Source organism: Corvus kubaryi, unplaced genomic scaffold, assembly GCF_017639235.1.
Source record: "Corvus kubaryi isolate FWS band 111438036 unplaced genomic scaffold, C.kubaryi_AGA036_p1.0 37241, whole genome shotgun sequence".
NCBI classification, from domain to species: Eukaryota; Metazoa; Chordata; class Aves; order Passeriformes; family Corvidae; genus Corvus; species Corvus kubaryi.
The window spans coordinates 1,584,210-1,601,346 of NW_024581071.1; the positions used below are offsets into that span (position 1 = coordinate 1,584,210).

Below are 17,137 nucleotides of genomic sequence, written 5' to 3' on the forward strand. Positions count from 1 at the left end.
AAACCTTTGAGAGTAGAGGCGAGGCACAAAAGGGACTTGCAGGAGAGTAGCTGGGTGCCAAATCTGGGTTGTGGAGCACAGGAGCAGAACTGGTGGTACCAGAGGTGGTTGTGATGCCAAGCCCTGTGACTTGAACTCAGTTCAGGTGTTTGAGCAGTGACCTTGACTTCAGTGAGAACAGATGTGCTCAGTCCTTGAGGAAGCAGGGCTGGAACCAGGAATTGGGGACTAAAATCACCTGCTTTGCTTCTGTTCTCTGGAGCCAGGCTGGGAGAGCTGCGGGTGCTCACCTGGAGAGGAGAAGGCTCCAGGGAGAGCTCCGAGCCCCTTGCAGGGCCTAAAGAGGCTCCAGGAGAGCTGCAGAGGGACTGGGGACAAGGCATGGAGGGACAGGACCCAGGGAATGGCTTCCCAGTGCCAGAGGGCAGGGCTGGATGGGATCTTGGGCAGGAATTGTTCCCTGGGAGGGTGGGCAGGCCCTGGCACAGGGTGCCCAGAGCAGCTGTGGCTGCCCCTGGATCCCTGGCAGTGCCCAAGGCCAGGCTGGACATTGGGGCTTGGAGCAGCCTGGGGCAGTGGGAGGTGTCCCTGCCCATGGCAGGGGTGGCACTGGATGGGCTTTGAGGTTCCTCCCAACCCAAACCATTCCATGATTCACAACATCTCTCTCCCACAACAATAACAAAACTCAAGACAGATTAACTTGTGCTATAAAAATGTAAAATACTGAGGGGAGAAATACCTTTTTTATTCTTTTTCCCCCCACCTGGTATCTGTCCCATAGGACAGAGTTCAACACAGTCACAGCTTGAAACACTGCAGCGTTTGGAGGGGCCCAGTGTCCCTTGGAGCATCCGTCCTTTAATTGGGATTGGATCAAGATTTGCTTCACCTAAGGAGGTCTTGGAGCAATGTAGGAATGATTGACACATCTAACAACACAGCAGATTTTTGCCTTTTTTATTTAGATGAGTCTCTTCCTCTCCTGTTGTGCAGGTAACTAGGATTTCTACCTCAACCCAATGTGACCTATGCAAGGACAACGTGGACCAACTTCACTCGGCTTCCACTGAAAGGTGCTCACCTGGCCTGTGCAGGGGTTTCTACTCTCTTACTACTGGACAAAAATAAAAACCATCAAAAAGACCTAAACAACAGAGCAAATATTTACTGTGAATCTGAGTAAAAAGAAAAAAAAAAAGAAAAAAAAAAAGGAAAAAAAAAGAAAAAAAAGGCAAAAGAAATGCTTAAAGCTCCAGTTTGTATTGTTGATAGTTTAGATAAAGTATTTATCTTTTTTTTAAAGTGAAAACAATTTTGACTTATTTTATTCCACCTAGACTCATAAATACAAGTTATTATTATTAAATTCTCTGAATACTAAAGGACTGGCACACCAGCAGAGATGTAAAAGAGCCTCCTCGGTGCTATTTTGTCCGTCAGAACTGTGCCTCTGGTTTGAATCCTTGGTGCTGATTTTGGGGGGGTTGACCAATGCCAAACCCAGTTCTCAAAGGTCTGCAGATTGTTTATTCCCCTGACTCTGTTCATATCCCAAAATCTGCTTGCTTGGCTGCAGGGGAGCGACAGAGGAAGGAATTCTCCTCCCTGGGGGTTTGATTTGGACTGAGCCAGGCGCTTTTTAATGGGTGGGTTTTAATTGAGTTTGTGACTAACGAGGGCTCTGTGCTCCCCTCTGGAGCAGCCTGGACAGGCACAGTTGCAACAGGAGAAATCCAAGTCCTGCCCCATCCCAACTACTTCCCTGGGCCATTTGCAGTTGCTGGTGGCACTCGGGTCACTGTGAATTTTGGTAGCTGGTTGGTAACCCTTTCTTGGGGCTTATGAACAGGGTGTGGGGTCAGTGGTGTTGGTGCAGCCCTTTCCCAGCACGGGGAAGACTGAACATTGTGCTTCTGTCCTGCTGCAGGGCACAGACTTGCTCAGCTCGTTGTTTCTCTGTTCCAAGCACGACGTGTTTCGTTGGTAGGGTTTTGATTCTTGACTCTGACCTGGCTCGGCCGTGTCCCTGGATTGCCAAGGTGCTTTTTGCTATCGTGTTCCTTTGCTTTTGGGTAGGTTCTTGAATGGTAGTTCACAAAAACACCCCGAGCTGGCTGCCTGTGCTGCCACTGTCCCCCCTGGGGCAGGGACCTGTGTTGTGACTCGGTGTCGTGTGTGCAGGAAGGGCTGATTTTACAGAGGTCTGATGAGAACTTGTGAGTTTCCTATATTGTATTTCCTTTATTTTTAGGTTTTACAATGCACAATAAACCTGTAAAAACTTATTTATTCAAGTGCACAAAGTGAGGAGGAGAAGGAGGACCCGTTCAAGTGGGAATCAGGCTGGTCTGAGTTCAGGCTGGGCCAAGCACTGATAAAGGAAACTGCAGTAGAAAGGGGATTGCAGCAGCAAAATGACTGGAAAAAAGTCACGTTCAGGCTTTGGGAAACACCTCCCTGCTGGCCCTGGTGCTCAGAGGGGCAACACTATGTCCTTAAATCCCTTCTAGTGCTCCCTGGTGAGTGTCCGCTGCAGCCATCAGGCACTGGCAGGAGCTCCATGGAGCATCCTGGGGTCACAAACAGCAGCTCAGCTCCTGCCTCTGGCTGTGGGCTCAGTGAGGTCCCTGTGCCCTCCTGTGCTCTCCTGTGCCTGGATCCAGGAGGGCTGGGAGTGCTTGGAGGGCGGGTGAGGGGCTGCAGCAGCTCCCACCCTCTGCAGGGTTCAGTTCTCATCCTGGGCAGTCTTAGGAGACATTTAGGACCAGGTGCAGTTGTTCTGTGATTCCTGAGCGTGTCTTCCATAGGAGCCTCTGTGTGCAGACTCTGGGGATCTGCCTTTGCCTCCTCATCCACTGGGAAGGGCAGGGCCTGAAAGCCCTGCGAGTTGGGGGCATTTTGGATGTTTTCTGCTTTGTGTGTGGGACAGGGTGTGTCCTGCTGAGGGACTGGCAGCACGAGGAAAACCTGGAAAAGGGCAGGAATGCTCGGAGGGTGAGAGCTGAGGAACATCCAGTAGCTTCTAGTAGGAGCCAAACACAGTGTATGTCCTGGAATCCAGGAGCACAATGTAACCCAGATGTTTTGCAGCTGGGAGTGGGGCAGCTCCAGCTTCTTCCCCAGCACACAGCAGAGTGCTGGGGCCTCTGGAGACTGCAAATGAGTGATTGCTGGAGGGGCAGCAGCCTTAATTAATTTCCTAATTACCTCTCCCCCATCATTTATATCTCTGGTGAGAGAGAGAGAGGAGGAAATATGAGTAGAAGCTTTTCATCCCCCGATTTTATCAGATCCTTTCCTGCAGAGGGACCAGGACGTGGTGCCCCTTGGAGCTCTTGTACCTCCCCTTCACCTCCAGCCACAGAGATCCAGGAGGAAAACTTGGCTGCCATCCCTTGTCCTGGTTTGGTTGGTGCCCAAGGCACTCACAGGATCCATGCTGGAGAAGGAACCACCCCACAGATTCCATGGAACCCTCTGTGCTTCCCGGCACTGGCCCTGCGGACACGGGGCACTCCCTGCATGAGGAGGGACAGATCCTTATGGGAATGACGTGCTCTGCATCCAGCAGCTCAGGAGTCAGTGTCAGGGGAGCCAGACTGAGCTGTCAGAGAGGTCAGGGGTGCTCTGGGCTCTGTCTCCTCACAGCTGGACTCGCTGATCTGAAAGATCTTTTCCAACCTGAACAATTCTGTGATTCCAGAACCCTTTGGAGCAAAGGCCCCCGGCGACGAGTTTGTCACTGCTCTCTGGAGGGTGTTGAGGAAAAGCAAAGCCCGTCTGTCCCTCGCTGTCACCTCTGGTCCCTGCTGTGGTGGCCAGCCAGTGTCCAAGGCAGGGCTGGCTCAGGAGCAGCCCTGGGAATGGGCAGCACAACCCCTGGACTCAGCACTCGGCTGTGACCGAGCCACTTCCAACCCCCCAGGATTTCCGAGTCTGTGACTCTCCAGACATCATCTGGGAAGGCCCAAGGAAACCAGACCCAGGGATGAATCTTTGGGATTCCTGGGAAGGGATCCAGTCTGCCTGAGCATCAGCCTTCCCCTACCTGTGCCCCAGTGCCTGCTGGCATCCCAGTGCCTGCCGTTCCCACCCTGTTCCACACTGGTGGAATCCGGAGCTGCTCCGGCCGTGCCGGTGTCTTCCCCCTACCCCAGGCCCTGCACTGGAGCTGCTCCTGGCAGCGATTCCCAAATGGTGCTTCCAGAGGGTGCCTGCTCAGCACTGAGGTGGGAAGCCAAGGGAGCACTTTAGGACTGGAGCCTCGGCCCTGCCTGAGCTGGGAGATGTTTTTGCCAAGAGATTCCTGGTTTTGTCTTCCCTCTCCCTGACCTTTTATTGCTTTGCTGTCATCTGGGGCAAGCTCAACTTGAAATCGTGGAGTCACAGAACATCCTGAGTTGGAAGGGACCCGGAGGCTCATCAAGTCCAGCTCCTGGCCAGTATGTTACTCCTCAGTCTGCACATTGGGAAGAGCTTTCACCTGGCTGCAGGCAGACCTTGGAGCTGGTGGAATCTGATCTGTGTGGCCCCAGCCGTGACCTCTGGAACACTGAGCCAGAAGCTGAAACCTGTTTGCAATAATTGAACATTCTCTGGAGCAATCAAAGCCAAACAGTTCCAGAAAAAGAGAATTTCTCCTGCCTTACCACATCCTGCCGGTGCCGGGTCCCGCCGTTCTGGGGCTGTCACAGCTCCCCCTCCTCCACGCCCCTGCTGCCAGCGAGGGACTCGCCAGGAAGCCAAAGCACATCTTGGAGCACATCTGTGCCAAAAAAATGGAACTTCCTGAGTGCTGTGCTGAGGAAAACCTGTCCCTGCTGCTCAATGTCAGCCTTGAGGAACAAGACTTGTGTGGGCTCTTCCTTTTTTGGGGATTTGCCACCTCTGGCTCGCCAGGCCCAGTCCCCTGGGACCCACGGTGCTGGGAGGGCTCCAAAGACACCGGACCTAAATTTGGGATTTGCTGCAGATGAGTCATTCAGCAGCAATTCTTCCATCAGTCAGGGGTGTGGGGACACCCAGCAGCTGGATTGCTGAGGGAGAGAGCAGGAAAACGTTGCTGAGGATGTAGAGGCTGGATCCGAGCTGGTGCGAGGGATAAGGGGCATGAGGAGGTGTCCCTCCATCAGCTCTTGGTTTGGCACAAACGAGGCCCTTCCCTGTAGGAAGGTGTGGGTCAGTCTGGACAGCCAGGGAACATCTTCACCTCAGCTCAGTTGTGGATGCAGTGGGAGAGAGGAGAAGGAGGAAGGAGAAGCAGCTTTTTAGGGAAGCAGCAGGGAGTGCAGCACATCCTCTCTGTCCCTGACATTCCGGGACTGAGCGTCATCTCCAGCTCCTTCTTTCAGCAGGAATTTGTGTCTCCTCTACCAAACAGATCAGAAATTCTTGTGCCTCTATCTCTTTTCCTTCCTTCCAGCACTTTATCTTCCAGTGCACCCCTTGTGCTCCCCCTGCTCTTGGCTGGGGTTGTGCTCCGGGCTCAGCCTGGCAGGGGAGGTGGGATTCCCCTGTGCCAGGACTCGCTGCTGGGATCAAGCTGAGCTTGGAGGGTCTGAGTCTGGGTTCACACCCACAGCCCCTGAAGTCCCCCAGGCAGGAAGGTGACATCACTTGGTCGTGAATGGATTTACTCATCTCTTTTTGAATCCAGAGATTCCAAATCCCCAGGACTTGACACTCCTTGGTGTGAAACTCGCCCAGCTCTGGGTCATGCTCAGTTCAAGCGCTGAGTCACTTTCTTCTTTCTTAAGTCAAACTTGATCTTTGAGGACGTCACTTGAGCAATTTCAGCCTGGAGTGGAGAGGTTTCCAGCCTGATCAGCTCTTCCATCCCACCTGGAAACATCTCCAGTTGGAGCATTGTTCCAGAGCTGCTCGGGGCTGTCCCTGCCCTCACCCCGCTGGGGACAGGTTTCCTTCTGAGATGTGTTGGGGTCACTTCTTTAAGCTCCTTCTTCAGGGTTGGACTAAATGACCTGTAAAGGTGCTTTCCAATCTTTCCAAACTGTTCTGGTTCTCTGTGCAGACACATCTGGGAGGAGCTGGGTGAGAGCCAGACCTGCCTCACCTGCTGCTCCTGCACCTCCACCCCAGTGCTGTGGGGTGCAACATTTGGCAGCTCAGGCACTCCCCACCACAGTGGATTTACTGCCCGTGGTCATTGGTTCCATCTCATCCCAACCTTCCCCTGGAAAACTGTGGATCTTCCTGTTCTGCTGGGCTGCCCCTTCCAGGGGAAGGTCTTTTCTTGTGGCCATGGACAGGCAGCCTGGGGCTTGGTTCTTGCTGGGACTGTGTGTTCAGAAAGCAACATCTGCTCCTCTGGTATTTTTCCACTCGGAGGAGAGTCCAGGCAGAGGAGAGCCCGAGGGAGTGGTGGCAGGAGAGTCCCAGGGTGCAGAGCTGCTGGGGACACCCAGGCCTGGCTCGGGGGGACCCCAGCGCTTTCAGCTCCTCTGAGTCCCTTCAGGGCCCCCCTTTGGCACTGTGGGACCCTCGGGATGCTCCCGCTTCCCTCCCTGCTCCTGCTGATTGCTGGGAGAGGAGACTCCCAGCACTGGGAGCTGTTCTCAGGCTGCTGAAGGTGATTCCCCTCCTGCTCAGCCTTCCCAGCCCCTTCCTTCCCTCCTCAGCCGGGTCTGGAGCACCCCCGAGCCCTGGGGACACCTGCACTGCCCGGCCCGGGGTCGCTGTCCCCACGGAGCAGCCGTTCCCGAGGGTTCCCTGCTGTGTCCTGGTGCTGATGCCGAGGTGGCTTCGTTTGCTCACCCCCCTGTGACCCATTTGCTTTCGGTGCTGGAATTCGCCCTCTGACCCAGAGGATTCTCTGTGGGTTTTGTCCTGGATAACTCCACCCTGGAGTTCTCCCAACTCCCAGGGGTGGCTGCTGTGGAAAATTCTGCTTTTCTGGTTGTTTTGCCTGAGCCAAAAGCACAGAGAGGATGAAGGGTTGGGAGCAGGGGAGGCCCTTGGGCAGGGCTGTGAACCCAAAATCCTTCTGGGGAGCAGAAACTACACAGTGTTTTTGTGAACTATCTTTGCAGCACTGAGGAAAAATCACAGGAATTGGAGTTTTGGGAGCACAGATGTGCAGTCAGTGTATGAATATTTGAAGTTTTACTGGTTTTAAAGGGTTTTTTCTTCCTTTTTTTTTGCTCCGTTTCCATTTTCCGCTCCATTTGCGGATCAGGTTTTCACTAAAAGCTGGAGTTCCAGTTTCAAAATGTTGTTGTGCCATATTTTATTTATCCTTATACATTATAAATATATAAATATCTATTTAGACTAAATATTGCATTGAAAGATGCTGTTATTGGGAACTTCAGGGTTTAAACCCAAGACAAAAAAAATGGGAAATAATTCTCCAGTACTTTTGCTGTTTGGGACCTTCTCCCTGAAGGGCTCCTTGAGTTCTTTGTGGTGTAAAAACAAAATCACATCCAAAAATTCAATGTTTGACGATGCTAACCCTGAAGTTCTCAGGTTTGTGATCCTTTGGTTTTCTCGAGGTACATCTGGTTGCTTTTCTGGTGGAGTCAAATGATTTTTTTAAAAGGTTTCATCTCTGGAGTTATTGAGGAAAAGGTGGAATGGGTTGATCCATCCTGCTTGGCTTTTTTAACCTATTAATGTTTGAAGTGATCGATTTCCAATTAAAACCCAACTTTTTAGGTCTCTGTTCTACTTAAACTTTTTAGGAGTGAGAGCCTGCCCTCGCTGAGTGGGACTTGGATGGGGAAAGCAGTAGATGATGAGGTTGCTGTTGCTCAGGAATTGATTAGTAAACTTTTAACTACTAATAAAAATCCATTCTTCAATGGATTTTTTTGAAAAACCCATTTTCTTAGGACAGTGATATGGGATGTTTCCTAGTAAATAGGAATTAGTTTATATAATTTAGCCTATTAAACTGAATTATTTAAAATTCAAACTTCCCCTAATTTATCTCCTTTTTTTTTGGTTTTCTTTTTTGTTTTGGTTGTTTTCTTTTTTTTTATACTGGTAAGTTGTCCTGTCATTCCTTTCATTCCTGCATAGCAGTAGTGTGAATTCTGGTGTGTATATATGTATGTATAATATATATATTTCCACCCTGCCTTTCTAATTCTCCACAATGTAAGAGTTAGTTTTTGCTCCCCTCCCTCCACTTAATTTCTCGTGTCTCCCTTGATTTGTAATTGAAACGATGCTTTGAAGTTTTGTCTTTATATTAAAGTGTCTGTATTTTAATACACTGAGCTCTTGTGGACTTTCACTGTCTCAGCAAGGACGGGCTGGAATCAGGAGGGAAATGGGATTTGGGGGGGGGCACAGAGGGACAGGGACCCCTGAACCAGGTGGCACCTTCAGCTCTGAGGATTTGGGGATCCTGTGCTGGGCACTGGGGAGGGACAGCAGGGCCTGGGGACAGCTCTGGGCCCAGCAAGGGACAGGGAAGGGCTGGAGCGTGTCCAGAGAAGGGAACGGAGCTGGGGAAGGGGCTGGAGCACCAGGAGCAGCTGAGGGAGCTGGGAAAGGGGCTCAGCCTGGAGCAAAGGAGGCTCAGGGGGGACCTTGTGGCTCTGCACAAGTCCCTGACAGGAGGGGGCAGCCGGGGGGGTCGGGCTCTGCTCGCAGGGAACAGGGACAGGAGGAGAGGGAACGGCCTCAGGCTGGGCCAGGGGAGGTTTGGGCTGGATATTGGGAAAATTTCTTCATGGAAAAGGCTGTAAAGCACTGGAAGGGGCTGTCTGGGGCAGTGGTGGAGTCACCATCCCTGGAAGCGTTCAAAGTGTGGATGTGGCACCTGGGGACAAGGGACAGCCTTGGCAGTGCTGGCTCATGGGTGCACTTAATGATTTTTTAGAGGTCTTTTCCAACCTTCCACGATTCCCACCCCACGCAAGCTTTGTTCCCCTTTGGCCAGCAGGGTCACCAGTGCATCAAACCCACAGCCAGCCAGGGATGTGGTCAAACCTCGGAGCTGGAGGCCACAAACACTTCCTGAGCTCCTTCCCTGCAGGATTTAAAATGAGACACAGCCCCAGCTTCACCCAGAGCCCCCTCAGCCCCTGGCTGGGCTGGGCCACAGCCACAGCCTGACCCAGCTCCTCCTCCGCCACAGGTTTGTCACCAGAGGCACTGCCACTGGCTGCAGTGCCAAAAGCATGAGTTGGAATTCACCTTTAAAGGTCCTTCCAACCCCAACTATTCTCTGACTGTATGAAAAAGCCTCTCCAAAGCCCCTCAGCCATGCCCAGCTGGCTCCTGAGCAGGAACCACACCTGGTGCCCCTGGGCAGGCCCCTGAGCTGGCTCCAGCCACCCCTCCCAGGACGGTTCTGGTGCTGTAGAACAGCTCTGACCACCACAAAGATTAAAACAGGATTTATTGGGAATGTTCACTGTACAACAGAGAAATGGCTTCAGTTGGCTCTCAGGGAGCCTGGACCCAGCTCTCACTGAAACACAACAAGCAAAGTCATCAGAGTGTGAAAAACGAGCAATTATCTGTAAATCACCAGCAGTTGATGCAGATTTCAAAGTCTCTATAAAGTACCATCCTCCCTGAATCCCACCCCGTCTCCCAGCCCTGCCCTACAATGGATCTGAGCCCCTGGGCCTGGCCTGGCCCTGGCAACTCTTCACAGCTTTTGTTGTACATTCAGTTAAGAAATGCCATTGGTGATGAACACTTAAATCCGTGTTGGGCTTTGCTCTTGCTCACCCAACTGTTCCCTGGAACAGCAAATAAAACATCCATTTTCTGCACAGTGACACTGGGGGGTGGCAGCTCCACCTGGGAAAGGTGTGTCCAGCGAGGAGGCCACTGAGTCCTGCAAGGCACAGGTGACACATTTGCTACAGTGGTGGCAGGCCCAGCTGAGAACACAGCTCTGGGTGGTAAAAATGCAGGCTGGGCAGGATTAAAATGCACTTTGGAGTCATCCAAGGACACGGATTCCCTAAAGCACAGCTCTCGTGTGTTCCTGCCTTTAATCCCTCGCTGCTGCTGCCCCTGGAGCTGCCATCTGTCTGCAACCCCCCCGGGCTCTGCTCCCTCCCTGCTGCCCTTGGCTGATTTTGGTAATTTCTGGAGCAAGCACCTGGAATGATTCAAGGGACAGGGAGTATCTGGGGAGGGAAAAGGGAAAAATCTCGGCTTTGAGATTGTAACTAAAGCATCAGTGACAGGTGCCACTCTCCTGGTACTCAGCTGCATGAGGTAAGAGGGAACACCAGGATACCAAAGGCTGCAGTGTGGGCTCTGGTTTGGGCATTAATTCCCAGTTAAGAAGGAAAAGACCCAAAAATTCCCTTCAATCCCAGCTCAGAGGCTGCTCCACCCCCTCCCCAGGCTGGGCAGCTGGAGGGGAACGCCCAGAGCTGCAGCTCCCAAAGCTCAGGCCAAGCTCCCGCCCTGCCCCAGCCCCAGCCCCAGCCCTGGTGCCAGCAACCCCTGACAGTGACACCTGAGACCTTCCTTGGGGCCCTTCCTCAGTGTTTTCCTGGGCTGGTTCCAGGGAAGCTGCTCTGGCAGTCAGGATCTGGGTCTGCTGCAGCCCTGGGTGTGGGAAGTGTCCTCCAGCCCTCATTTCTGGGCAGTTTTCCTTGGTGCAGCCAGAGCCAGGGCTGATCCTACGGGGATGTTGTTCCCTAATCCTGATCTCTTCCTTGCAGGAGCTCCAGGGCAGGCAGCCCTGGTTCCCTGGCAGCTCGCTGTGACCTCGGCACAGTTTTTTGGTCTGTCCCTTTGGACAAAAGGACACAGAGAGGGGAGAAAAGCTGCAGCAGTGGCTCAGGGAATGAAGGGTTAATGCCCGGCTGAGCTGGTGCATGTCCTGCAGCTCCAGCCTCCAGCCAAAGGGAGCAGCTCCTGCCTTTGCCAGCCTCTCCATCTGGCTCTCCTCCCTGGGAAGCTGGAGCACTGCAGAGCTCTGCAGGCAGGCAGGATCACACAGGGATCTCTCCCTGCCTTTGTTCCCTTGTGTTCTGCAGCTTTGTTCCTTTGGATGGGCTTATCCAGCCCCAGGAATGACAGAAAAGAAGACCCCAAAAGGCCGTGGCTGCACGGGGCTGCTGCCTTGGCACAGGGGAGCAGGTGCCCCTCTCCATCAGCTGGAGCTGTGGCTGAGCTGGAGGAATTCCCACTCCTCCCTGCTCCCCATGAGCAGGAGAGGCAGGATGGGGTTAACCCTGGAGCCCAGAAATGCATCAGTCACAGCATCCTCTTACAGCAGGGATGGGCCCTGTGGCTCCTGGGAGGATCCTGAGCCAGGGAAGCTGAGCAGCCCCCTCGGGACAGGGAGGAGCAGGAGAAGGGCTGGAGCTGGCTCGGGGTGGTCCCAGCAGCTCCTGGAGGGGAGCAGGTGCTGGGAGCTCACCCCAGGGTTGGGGAGCTCTGCTCCCACTGCAGTATCCACAGAGCAGCTCAGCGTCCCCAGCCGGGGAACTGGGAATGTGCAACGAATTCCCTTAAAAAATAATCATACAAACCGATTTGGGTAATAAATAAAAGAGTCACTTGGTCAGTGTGGGGAGCTGCTGTCCTTCCCAGGCGTTGGAGTGGAGCCAGGAGCCAGTTCCAGCCAGGTGGGGGGGTTACTGCCTGTGTGCTCCCAGCTGGAAACGAGCTTCCTCGGAGATTCCATACTGCTCCAGGGGGTCCTGCAGGGCAGGGAGCACAGGGAGGCACCAGTGAGATGCAGACAAAGCCCAGCAGCCCTTGGGACACACAGGACACAGCAGCGACCCGAGGTCCAGGGGAGCCACAGCCAGCCCCCCTCCCTGGAGCAGGGATGCTTCCAGCACCTGGCTGGGGATGAGCAGCATCTCCACCCATGGATCTGCCCAGGGCTGGTGGGAACTGTTCCAGAGACTCCCTGGGAGGCCAGGCCAGCCCTGGACCTGCCCAGCTCCAAAACTCAGGCCACTCCAGCGCTGGAATGTGCACACCAGGGTGGGGGGGGAGCACCCAGGGGAAGGTGCTCAGACCTGGCTGTGGAGACCACGGCTCCCTACGGGATCTGGGATCTCCTTCCCACACACAGCCTGGGCAGCACCCCAAACCCATCAGACACCAGCTGAGAAAGGCCCTGCAGGGACTCACTCACCTTCCCTGTCATCTTCTGGATCTCGTTCCGGTAGAAAATGAGGCTCCTCCTCAGGAACTCGTAGCTGCAAGACAGGAACAGAGCACGGAGAGGGCTGAGCAGAGAAGGACGTGGGGAAGTTTCAGATCCTATTTAGAGCTGGAGGGAAGCTGCTCTGGGAGGAGACAAGCGCTGCCTTCCCAGTTCCTGATCCCAGAAAACAGCCCAGAGCCCCCAGCTCTGCCCTGGCTCCGAGGGCTCATCCCACCTGGCTCTCTTGAGTGCCTCGACCCACTCCTGGCACTGCTCCTCCGTGGCACACTCGAAGCAGTATTTCCTCTCTGGCTCCTCGATGAAACCTGCCAGGGACAAGGAAAGGGCTCCAGGCAGGTCCTGGCAGAGCTGTTGGTGCTCCCCTGCCTCCCTCCCCAGACTCTGCCAGGCCACAATTAGCAGCTCTGTTAACTAAGATGAGCTGGGAACGAGTCTGTAACCCCAGCCTCCAGGTCCTCTCCCGTTCCCTGGGTGGCTCTGGGTGCCTGGAGCAGCTGCCCATGGCATTTCCCAGCTTACAGCAGCCAGAGACCTTGGGAAGAGCAACTTCCCAAACTGAGGGTGAACTGAACTGGACCAACACGGCCAGATCCACGACTGACTCCCCGAGGCTCCTTGCAAAGTCACCAGGGATTTAAATCAAAGTGGGAAACAGCCCTGAGGAAGGGATTGGGATATCTGCAGGGAGCAGCCTGGAGGAGTTAAACTGCACTGGGAGCAGGCCCTGAGCTGCCTTTGCTGGAGGCTTATGGGAATGTGGTACTCACATGGCACTCCCACCATGGAAAGCAGGTCCTGGTGCCACTCCAGTTCTTCACCAGGACATGCCACCAATTCCTGTCCCCACAGCTCTGCTCTGTGCAGACCCTCGGGCTGCTGCTGCTGCCAAACACCTGGGTCAGGCTGCACCAACCCCTCGGGGTGTGCTGTGGACACATCCCAGCACCAGGTACTGCTGGGTTTAACCCTGCTCAGGAATCCTCAGCCACAGAGCTCCCAACATCCCTAAAGCCCCGAAATGCAGCGCGTGGCGCTCCGGGCTCGGTGTGTTCAGGCTGTTTGAGGGTCCTCTGGAAGCACAGAGCACAGCCACAGCTGTGCCTGGCAGCCAGGCCAAAAGATACCGGGATGGCCTTGGAGAAACATCCTGTTATTGTGGCCACATACCTCTGGCACGGGGAAGAGCTGCGGGATGAAAGAGCTGCTCCCCATGGAGCCGGCCCAGCTGGAGCCGTGGTATCGCCACAAGGACAAACACAGGGGAGGACGGGGCTGGACCAGCTTTATCTGAGCCTCTCCAGGGGATTTTTGGATAAAATGCAGCAGCACAGCAGAGATCTGTCAGCAATCACCCTCCCTGAGGGATTCCACAGGCACCCAGCGAGGTCTGGCTGCTGCTGGTGCTGCTCTGCGCGTGCAGCTGTGCAAATCCCACAGGCTGTGCCATGGAACATCCCTGAAATCTCCTTGGGATGGGCTGCAGGCACAGTGAGGGACAGCTGGCAGCTGAGGAGGGGAAAGGCTGAGGAATTGTTAAAGTCTGAAAAGGCCTTTAAGATCATCAAGTCCAACCATCAGCCCAGCACCACCATGGTCACCACTCAGCCCTGACCCCAAGTGCCACACCCACACATTTTCTGAACACTCCCAGGGATGGTGACCCCACCACTGCCCTGGGCAGCCTGTGCCAATGCTTCCAAACCTTTCTGGTGAGTAAATTTTCCCCAGTATCCAACTTAAACCTGCCCTGGGTACAACCTGAGGTTATTTCCTCTTATCCTGTCCCTTGTTCCCTGGGAGCAGAGCCCAACCCCCACCTGAGGGGCCCTGACCCCACTGAGGGAGAGGAGAAGGGCTGGGGGCAGCGATCCCACCGAGGAGGGGAAGGGCTGAGCTGACCCACAGCCACTAGAGAAACAGGGAGAAGCACAAACTGAGCAGTGAAACATTTCCTTTCCCACGTGCCACGAGGGGAAGGCAAAGGGGTGCACAGGCAGCACTCACTGATGGAGAAGACGTTCTCCTCCTCTTTGGTGATCTTGCAGCGCTCCAGCAGCAGAGCTCCAATGGGCTGGAAAACACAGGGAGAGAAGGTTCAGCCCTTGTAGTGTTGGGGGCACCGTGGGTTGAACCCACAGCGCTTCCCTGGAGCCTTTTAAGCAAGTTTCACAACCTGGTGCTGTTTTTAAATCATTCAGTCTGACTGCAACCTCCTTGTGCCAGTCTCACCTTGGAGCACTTTGCATTTGTTAATTAGGTGTTAATCAGCTCTGCTGGCTCAGATTCAGCCTGGCCTTTACCACTCTGTGATGGCAGTGAGGAACCTTTACTTTCTAAATCAAAGGAGGATGAAACATTTACTGTGACACACACAGTGACCCACAGTGAACTGTGTAAGGGCTGTCCTGGAGGCTTGGGAGAGGTTAAACAGTGGGAAGGGAGCTGGAGCAGCTCAGGATGAACAAAAACCCACCAGGTACTACTCAAGGATGTGGGAATAGTGGGTGACACTGGCCATGAGCAAGAGCAACCACAGGAAACCCTTGTCCAGGTGACACAACATGCCAGAAGCAAATCAGGCAGCAGGGAAGGGACTGAAAACCTGATTTACCTTGAATTTCATAGAACTCTTTGGGTTGGAAAGGACCTTAAAGATCACCTCATTCCACCCTTGCCATGGGCAGGGACACTTCCACTGTCCCAGGCTGCTCCAAGCCCCAATGTCCAGCCTGGCCTTGGACACTTCCAGGGATCCAGGGGCAGCCACAGCTGCTCTGGGAAATCCATTCCAGCCCCTCACCACCCTCACAGGGAGGAGTTTCTTCCCAATATCCCATCTAACCCAGCCCTCTGGCAGTGGAAGCCATTGCCTCTTGTCCCATCCCTCTGTCCCTCATCCCAAGCCCCTCTCCAGCTCTCCTGGAGCCCTGCTGAGCTGATGGAAGAAGAAAGGTGGACACTGCTCCAGCTCTGTCCCTGCACCATTTTCCCAGCCCACACAATCCACGCAGAGAAAAAGAAGAAATAAGGAGGGGAACAAGCCCCACCCACGAGGCCCAGTCCCTACCTCGGCCTCATCGGTCCGGAAGTAGAAGAGAAAGTTCACCACGAGCTTCACCAGGCGCTTCTTCAGCACTGCAGGGACAGGAGGGGTCAGGGCAGGGCAGGCACAGGAGCAGAGGGAAACCCCTGCCAGCCCTGCCAGGGCCCAGCACGGCACTGATGCCACCAAAGCACCCCCTGCACCCACCCCAAACTGCTGCCTCGGGGTGACAAAGTGTCTGAGTGGCCTCGGGGTGACAAAGCCTCTGAGCAACCTCGGGGTGACAAAGCCCCTGAGCAGCTTCTCCAGCAGCTCCTGGGCAGTCAGAGCCCACAGCAGCAGCACTGGCAGGGCCTCAGGCACTCCAGGAAAAGCTCCAGATCCCAGGAGCCCTGCCTGGAGCTGTCAGCACAGACGTCACCTCCCAGGGACAAAGTCCACCAGGCCCTCAGAGAAGGAAAGGCCCAGGACAAGGGAATGAGTGCAGCACTCCAGCACTGGTTTGCAACGGAATTTGCTGGAGGTTTCAGGGAAGAGCTTCTGCCCCAGATCCCCTGGTCCCTCATGAGCTCTCCCTGGCTCCAGCCCAGCCCCAGAACCTCCCTCCACACCCAGACTAGATCCCACCACTTGTGCTCCCCATTCCCACACTCCAGCCCTCCCAATCTGCCTGTCCCCAGTCCTCCCAGCACTCCCAGTCCTACCCACCCTCTCTCCCCAGTGCTCCCAGATCTGTACTGGTCCTACACCCAGTTTCCCAGTCGTGATTCTCCAGCACCACCAGTCCTGCCTGCCCAACACAGCCAGTCCTAGCCCCTCTCCCCACCCAGTGCTCCCCAGTCCTACAGACCAGCCCTCCCAGTCTGTTCCTAGTTGTGCCTCCCAGTATTCCCAGTCCTGACCTCCAGAGCATCCCATTTTCCCAGTCCCTCCCCACCCAGTGCTCCCAGTCCTTCCCTAGTCCTACCCTCAGTTTCTAATTCTCCAGTACCCCCAGAGTGCCCATTTCTCCCAGTGTTTCTTCCCAGTCCCTCTCCAGTAACTCCAGGCCTGATTCTCCACTCAAGACCACCCCAGGTACCCTTGATCCCCCTCCCCCTCCATCTGCTCCTCACGATTCTCCCAGTTCTCCCAGTCCTGCCCTGGTCCTACCTCCAGTTTCCCAGCCCAGATTCTTCAGCACCCTCAATCCTCCCACCCAAGCTGCCCACTTCCCCCAGTGTGTCTTCTCCAGTCCCTCTCCAGCCTTGTCCCCCAGTAATTCCAGTCCTGATTCTCCAGCTGGGGTCCCCCAGGTGCCCCTGGTCTTGCCCCCCTGATCCTTCCAGTTCTCCCAGTCCTGCCCTGCTCCGCAGTTTCCCACTTGTGCTTCTCCAGTCTCCTCAGTCAGCTCCAAGTCACCCACTTCTCCCAGTCCCTGCTCACCCAGTACCCCCCGTCCTTCCCGGTTTCCCAGTTGTGATTCTCCAGTTCCCCCATCCCCACCACGCCAGGCTGCCCAGCACCCGCAGTCCCTGCTCACCCAGTGCTCCCAGTCCTGTCCTGATCCTACCCCCAGCTTCCCAGCCCGGACCCTCCAGTATCCCCAGCTCTCCCAGTCCCTCCCCACTAACCCCAGCCCTGATTCCCCACTCGGGGCCCCTCACATATCCCAGCTCTTGCCCCCCTCCGACCCTCCCAGCACCCCCAGTCCTGCCCTGGTCCTACCCCAACAACCCCAGCCCTCATTGTCCACTCGGGACCCCTCAGGCGCGGGCGCTCCCGCCCCTCCCCGGACTCCCCCCTCACCGCTGCCCTTCTTGGGGACCCTCATGCGGATCTCGGCCGCTTTCTCGGCGGGCTGCCGGGCCAGGGACAGCAGCTCCCGCTCGTTGTAGCGCATGGCGGGCCCGCCCCGGCCCATGGCCCCGCCCGGCCCCGCCGCCGCCGCCGCCGCCCGGAAGCGCCCGCGCGGCCCCGGA

The 17,137-nt window shown here is 55.2% G+C and overlaps 2 protein-coding genes across 3 annotated transcripts in view; one reads left to right on the top strand and one right to left on the bottom strand.

Annotated features, from left to right (window-relative positions):
- Positions 1-8,246, top strand: part of DOT1L (DOT1 like histone lysine methyltransferase) — a 75,886-nt gene extending 67,640 nt beyond the window's left edge. For both annotated transcript variants that reach the window (XM_042023335.1, XM_042023341.1), the window contains one exon: positions 997-8,246. Coding sequence is in view for 1 of the 2 variants with exons in the window: in XM_042023341.1 (XP_041879275.1) it covers positions 997-1,004 (8 nt within the window). In the remaining variant the exon portion in view is untranslated. The remainder of the gene's footprint in view (positions 1-996) is intronic.
- A 1,113-nt stretch (positions 8,247-9,359) lies between these two features.
- PLEKHJ1 (pleckstrin homology domain containing J1) lies at positions 9,360-17,110 on the bottom strand. Its single transcript, XM_042023369.1, has 6 exons — positions 16,965-17,110; positions 15,201-15,268; positions 14,138-14,204; positions 12,348-12,438; positions 12,101-12,164; positions 9,360-11,654 (listed from the first exon to the last, which is right to left on the bottom strand). Exons 1-6 carry the CDS (start codon positions 17,077-17,079, stop codon positions 11,589-11,591), a joined length of 471 nt encoding a protein of 156 aa, XP_041879303.1. The 5' UTR covers positions 17,080-17,110; the 3' UTR covers positions 9,360-11,588.
- Between the last annotated feature and the right edge of the window lie 27 nt (positions 17,111-17,137).

Coding starts and splice junctions, on each gene's coding strand:
- PLEKHJ1 (XM_042023369.1), bottom strand. CDS start 17,079: ATGGGCCGGGGCGGGCCCGCCATGCGCTACAACGAGCGGGAGCTGCTG. Junction 15,269..16,964: donor GGTCCCCAAGAAGGGCAGCG/GTGAGGGGGGAG, acceptor CTGTCCCTGCAG/TGCTGAAGAAGCGCCTGGTG. Junction 14,205..15,200: donor TCCGGACCGATGAGGCCGAG/GTAGGGACTGGG, acceptor TGTGTTTTCCAG/CCCATTGGAGCTCTGCTGCT.